Genomic DNA, 6,511 nt, shown 5'->3' on the forward strand with positions numbered 1-6,511 from the left:
TCTGTCATCACTCTTGTAGTTTACCTGTAGTTTACCTGTCAGATCTGTCTCGGCTCAGACAGAGAGCTGCCCCCCCCCCCCCCCCCCCCCAGAAACATGTCAGGGTTCTGCTGATGCTCGTACAGACGGGGCGGGGGGCGGATGGTTAAACCCGTGTTCCCTCGCAGGTTCCCGTCAGGCCGCTGACTGACAGCAGTGCGGCAGGATGAGCGGGGCCGCTCTGGGTATCGAGATCGTGGTGGTGTTCTTCCTGGCGCTGTTCCTGCTGCACCGGTACGGAGACTTCCGGAAGCAGCAGCGGATGGTGCTGTTCGGGACGCTGCTGGCCTGGTACCTGTGCTTCCTCATCGTCTTCATCTTACCTCTGGATGTCAGCACAGTCAGTATTGCAGCACCGCTCTGTCCTCACATCCAGAGACACAAGGACTCGGTTTATATGTGTGTGTGTCTCTCTGTCCTTACAGACCATCTACAAACAGTGTAAGATAGACCATGAGGAGCACGCTCCTGTTCCCTCCGTCAGCCCGTTACCATCCAACCACACAACAGCAAACACATCTGTCACGCCCACTAAAAGGTGAGTCTGCACTCACCTGAGCGGAGGCGTCACCTGAGGGCTCATTGTTTCCTGTTCATTATTACTGAGTCCTGCAGGGACCTGGAACAGAGATGAAACCATGAGTCAAGTAAAGTTTCTCAGCTGACAGGAAATAAATCTGCAACTAATTTGATTATTGATTAGTAAATATTTACAGGTGTTGTTGGTCAGACAGAATATCACGTGAAGGCTTGACTTTAAAATTATAACTTTTAATTTTCAGTAAAATACTTAAAAACAAACCAGACAACATTTGAATGAAGCATCAGGTGAGTGAACAGAGCACAGGCTGGTTCATCACCTTCAGCCTGAGTCACAGGTTCTGCTCTCTGATTCCCTGAACCTGAACCGTGTCCCTGCTGATGTTTCTGACAGCGCACCAAAGCCGTGCTACAAGCCGTGGAGCTACATCCCTGACGGCATCATGCCTGTGTTCTGGAGGGTGGTGTACTGGACGTCCCAGTGTCTCACGTGGTGAGTATGAGCGTGTGAACATGTAGCTGTGTTGGCTTCAGGGTTGTGAGTGGGTTAGGGTTCATGTGATTGCCGTGTGTTCTCAGGCTGCTGCTGCCCTTCATGCAGTCGTACGCTCGCTCTGGAGGCTTCTCCATCACCGGGAAGATTAAAACCGCTCTGATAGAAAATGCTATTTATTACGGGACCTACCTGCTGATCTTCGGCTCTCTGCTCATATACGTGGCCGTTCACCCTGAGTGGCATCTCTCCTGGTGAGTGGACTCACATAAAGACAGTGAAACACCTGCCCGGGCCCAGGGAGTGACAGGTGTGTGGCTTTGTCTTCCTGATGTGATTCAGGTACGAGCTCCAGACCATCGGGATCACGGCCGCTAACACCTGGGGCCTGTTCCTGCTGGTGCTGCTGCTCGGCTACGGTCTGGTGGAAATCCCTCGCTCCTACTGGAACGCCTCACGACACGGACACCTGCTCATCAAGACGTACTTCAAGGCGTCCAAGCTGATGACGGAGAAGGCAGATGCGGAGGAGAACCTGGAGGACGTGATGGAGGTGAGGGACAGGCCGTGGACGCCTCTGTGACGTGTTTAACTCGTTTCAGTGTTTGATGTAAAGTCTTTTCTGCTGCAGGAGGTGAGGAAAGTCAGCGAGTCCATCAAATACAACCATCCGCTGAGGAAGTACATCGACACCATTCTGAGAAAGGTAAGTGGAACACATGGAGTCAGAGATCAGAAGCCACTGATCCGACTGATTGATCCGACTGATTGATCCGACCGTTCCCCTCAGTGCCCGGTGGATTACCAGGAGAAGATGGGCAGGAACATGGACGACTACGAGGACTTTGATGACAAACAGACCACGTATCCCAGTGAGAAGAGCCTGGTGAAGCTTCATAAACAGGTGAGAGGACGCCACCGACTCTGTGACGTCTCCTTCACGTCGGAACGTCCACAAATGCACCTGTTGTTGTAACTGTCCATGAACACATCACGCTGATCTGAGGTGTGACAGAGGAGGAAAATCATTCAGTTTTTTTTCTTCTCCGTCTCACTGAGAAGTTTCCTGTAAACGAGTTTTACCTTTAAATATTCATGTCATGTGACGCGGGGAGGACACACCTGTAAATGATCAGATGGCTGAATTCCATTTAGCTGCTTCAGTTTCCTGGTGCTGGTTTACAGCGACACCTGAACAGTACAGATCAATATTATTAGTAATATCTGATTTTCATGCTGTGGCATGTGAACGTGTCAGAGGGGAAATATGACTAATCAACATTTAAACACATGCACAGAACCATGAGGTGGAACAGGACAGGTACACACAGGTGTATCACCTGTACTCTGTGTGTGTGTGCAGGTGATCTACGCGGTTCAGAGACACAACAGGACTCGTGTGCAGTGGCAGATCCTCCTGCAACAGGCCATCCATCTGGAGGACGTGGCCAAGAACGAGACCAGTTCAACCCACCAGTTTGTCCACAGCTTCCCGTCCTCTGAGCCGGCCGGCTGGTTCAGCAGATACGTCTACACACCGACTGTAGGTGGGTCTGAGCTCAGGGCCTCCAGGCCCGTTTTAAACATCCAGACTTTCCTACACAGGTAAGTCTACCTGTTCTACAGTGATAGTTTGTCCTCAGAACCTTCCACGGAGGGAAACATTACCAGTGCCTCCCTGTTTGTTAGCTTAGAAATGTAGAAACAAACAACAACAAAAATAAAGGAACAAAACATCAACAGTGGAAACGTTCAGCATGTTCATCAGGCCTCAGAGATCCACGTGTGTTCAGTGTGAACCACAGCGCACCTTTAATTTCACCTGTTCAAACAGTTCAGTCAGTTTACTGTCAGTGGTTTACTCTGTGCTCAAACTACAGACTGCACCCACCTGAAACAGACAGTGATGATACGTGCACCTGTGTGTGTGTGTGTGTGTGTGTGTGTGTGTCAGAGTGGTACTGGGAGTGCCTCCTGAAGCGCTGGTCTTATCGGCTGCTGTCTGTGGTCCTGACTCTGTTCAGCGTGGCCGTGGTCTGGTCTGAGTGCACCTTCTTCAGCACCCGGCCCGTCCTCTCTCTGTTCGCCGTGTTCATCCAGCTCGCTGAGAGAGACTACAACTACCTGTACATCGAGGTGAGGCGCACACCTGCACAGGTGACCTGCGGTGAGGTGAATCAGCACACACAGTGCGGTTAGTCAGGAACACTTTGTCTCACTGGTTTTCTTTACGGCCTCCGTCCACCAGATGGCGTGCTTCATCACAATCTTCTTCCTGTGCACCTGCGTGTACTCCACCGTGTTCCGTATCCGGGTCTTTAACTACTACTACCTGGCCTCCCATCACCAGACGGATGCTTACAGCCTCCAGTTCAGCGGCATGTAAGTGACAGGAAGTGTTAGTTAGGTCTAAGTGTCTGTTAGGTTAGTTAAGTGTTAGGTCTCATGATAAACATCAGGAGAGAGTCCAGCAGGTGATTCAGAGACAGACGTCCAGTCTCAGGTGGTGGAGGGACAGGTGAGCACACACCATGATGCAGACTAACGTTTCCTCCTGAACTTTACTCTCAGGTTGTTCTGTCGTCTCACTCCTCCTCTGTGTCTGAACTTCCTGGGTCTGATCCACATGGACTCTGCCATCTCCCACCAGCAGAAGGAGCAGACGGCCTACACCTCAGTAACTCACCTTTACACAGCATGTGACCAGGTGTTCCTCATACTTCCTGTACGGCCTCAGGTGTTAAACTACTCATCTGCTGGTTGTTGTTTTTCAGATCATGGGATCAATGCGAGTCCTCTCCTTTATCGCTAACGGCTTCTACATCTACTACCCCATGCTCATAGTCATCCTCTGCATCGCCACCTACTTCAGGTGAGACACGTGTCAGACAGGTGTGATCAGGGTTTCAGGCCCCGCCCTCAGCGAGCAGAGCTGCGACCTGTCAGTCATGATAAAGCCAAAGACAAAGTGTTTTACTGAAACAGGCTACGAGCAGCAGATGTGTCTAAGTTTCTCTCAGTGACTCAGATGAATGTGATCACAGCAGGAGCATCAGTACAGCTGCTGAGCTGCAGGTCTGGAAAAGTCTGGAAAACCCTTGAATTTGGGCCTTTGAAGGTTTGAAAAAGCGTTGCCTGCTCAGAGAGCAGAGACTGCAGCTCCGGCCTCTAACCAACTCTCTCCTCAGCCTGGGCACTCGCTGCCTGAACCTTCTGGGCTTCCAGCAGTTTATGGGCGACAGCGAGATGACCTCCGACCTGATCGACGAGGGGAAGGAGCTGATCCGACGGGGTAAGCTCCGTGACCGCGTTCACGGTTACACGGGACAGGAGCAGGTCATGTGACGGTCGACTGAACAACCGCTTTCCTCTTTACAGAGAAAAGAAAGCGTCAGAGGGTCGAGGATGGAGAGAACAGACGGAGGGTGAGTAGCTGTTTGTCTCCGTCCAGCACATCATGCAGGACAGAGACTCACGTGTGAACTGAAACACAGATGAGTCACCATCAACAACCATCAGCTCCTCTGTGCTCGCTGGTCTCAGTATGTTTCTGTCAGAGCACGTCAGCGTCACGCCAACATGAACATGTATGTGCTGCGTGTTGCAGGAGTGGAAGGAGCGTTACGGAAACCAGAGGGAGGAGTACGCTGCGAGGAACAGGAGCAGCCACGAGATGAAGGAGACCAGTTACTCAGACGGCGTGAACTCCAGCAGCAGCAGACGTGAGTCAGTCAGCAGCAGGTACGTCAACACTTCTCTCACATTTCTCCGGATCCTTCATCAAAGTGTTGTCTGATGAACAGAGGCCAAATACTCTCGCTCCGGGAGTCGAGCGGAGAGGGACCGCATCGAGCTGCTGCAGGACGCTGAACCTCTGGACTTCAACGCTGAGACTCTGACGGACGACCCTCTGGACACAGAGTCTGGCAGGTAAACAGGACGTCCTCATCTGTGGGTTCACCACCATGACATGATCCTGATGGCTCCCTCTGTCACTAATGTGTGTGTGTCTGTCCGTCCGTCCTGCAGACACGCAGGAGGACGGTATCTGTCCATGTCGTCGTCTCGCAGCCGGATATTTGATGATGTCTGACGGGGAGGAGACGTCTGAAGGAGAAGCCTGAACTGGAATGGACCTGAGCATCACTGTCACCGCCTCCACCTGCATCTCCCAGCATGCACTGCAACTGAAAAAAAAAAAAAACAGGAGACATTTCCTTTGACTTTGACCAGTGTTGGTGTCCAGCTCGGCTGCAGGTCAGTGAAGACGCTCAGGTGGGACAGCAGCCTCTGACAGGTATCAGCCTGATGTGGACCCCTGTGGATCAGCAGCGTCTCTGTGTCCCACACATCACGTCACTGTCCTGAGCGGTTTAATGAAGCTGCGTACGTTTGATTATAGATTTTATTGTTTGACCTAAATGTTCATGTTGTGGATTTATTTAACTGAGACGTGATGACGTGTCCGTCTCGTCTTCTCTGAACTGTCTGACGTGTTTCACCTTCAGACGCAGCAGAAGAAGAAATGAATGAATGTAATGATCAGGTGTGAACACGTGTCACGTGAAGGTGTCCTGACATCCTGCTGTGAGAACCATCCGGACTCCTCTGAGTCCAGTGTTCACAGTTCACTGGTTAATCTGACATGTTTCGAACTGTCACGTTTGTGACCTTTGATGAAAATGGCAGATGATTCATTCATTCATCCACAGTCTGAATCCAGTTTGTTACAGAGTCAAACAGAGGAAACGTGACCTGTGAAGGACCACACCTGTGTTCTGTGTTTCACTTTCTAAGAACAGGATCCATTTATTTTACTACATGAAGTTCAGCAGCAGTTAAACAACTTTAACCAACTGGTTTTAGATTCAGTTTATTTTATTGGTTTGTGGTAAACGTGTGAAAACAGGTAAAAACACAGGTGTGCTCCAGTAAACACGGTCAGAGTTCAGCACTCACTCAGGTGTCACTCACTCAGGTGTCCATGGAGAGAATCTGCCAGCAGGTTCAGCTGAGCTCCGTCAGAGGAGCTGATCATCAGGAGGAAACTGATCTGAGTCCAGTGTTCACCTTCACATTCTCACCTGTTCACGTCCCGTCAGTGACGCTGCTCTGTAAATATGTGATAAGGTTTTGTATTCAATGGGCTGATCAATGATCAATGATCAATGATTAATGAAGATGTGTTTGTATTTATGAAGCCTCCTGTTAACTCTTATCTTAGTGGCCCCTCCCTCTGTCTGATCACACTGTGATTCTGCTGATGAAGTCTGTGATTGTGTGGTGAATATTTATTGTGTTCATGATCTCAGCACGTGTTACTTCTGACTGTGGAGACAGAGGTTAGATCTGAGCTGATGTCTGCTTTAACCTGCTGTCAGTGTCCTGTCGCTCAATAAAGGTTTTCACAGAGTAACAACACTGAGCTGCTGTGCGTCA

At 50.4% G+C, this 6,511-nt stretch overlaps 1 protein-coding gene across 2 annotated transcripts; it reads left to right on the forward strand.

Moving 5' to 3' along the window:
• Positions 1–205: 205 nt before the first annotated feature.
• Positions 206–6,511, forward strand: lmbrd2b (LMBR1 domain containing 2b). 2 transcript variants are annotated; one of them, XR_005895500.1, is made up of 18 exons: positions 206–379; positions 465–577; positions 974–1,072; positions 1,159–1,326; positions 1,415–1,625; positions 1,704–1,778; positions 1,863–1,976; positions 2,436–2,619; positions 3,027–3,208; positions 3,321–3,454; positions 3,644–3,749; positions 3,847–3,944; positions 4,261–4,364; positions 4,451–4,497; positions 4,680–4,794; positions 4,876–5,002; positions 5,102–6,035; positions 6,078–6,511. XR_005895500.1 is itself a non-coding variant. In XM_041059316.1 (17 exons), the coding sequence occupies exons 1-17, from the start codon at positions 206–208 to the stop codon at positions 5,163–5,165; spliced, it is 2,115 nt and encodes a 704-aa protein (XP_040915250.1). In that variant the 3' UTR covers positions 5,166–6,511. The 2 variants fall into 2 exon arrangements, 1 of the variants encoding a protein (XP_040915250.1); XM_041059316.1 differs by having other exon boundaries at positions 5,102–6,511.

The sequence above is a fragment of the Toxotes jaculatrix genome, chromosome 16 (assembly GCF_017976425.1).
Source record: "Toxotes jaculatrix isolate fToxJac2 chromosome 16, fToxJac2.pri, whole genome shotgun sequence".
NCBI classification, from domain to species: Eukaryota; Metazoa; Chordata; class Actinopteri; family Toxotidae; genus Toxotes; species Toxotes jaculatrix.

What these genes read in the sequence shown, in the direction of transcription:
- lmbrd2b (XM_041059316.1), top strand. Translation starts at nt 206, where the DNA reads ATGAGCGGGGCCGCTCTGGGTATCGAGATCGTGGTGGTGTTCTTCCTG. An exon ending in TACCTCTGGATGTCAGCACA is followed by an intron (nt 380 to 464) that starts GTCAGTATTGCA and finishes CTGTCCTTACAG; the next exon opens with ACCATCTACAAACAGTGTAA. An exon ending in TGGTGAAGCTTCATAAACAG is followed by an intron (nt 1,977 to 2,435) that starts GTGAGAGGACGC and finishes GTGTGTGTGCAG; the next exon opens with GTGATCTACGCGGTTCAGAG.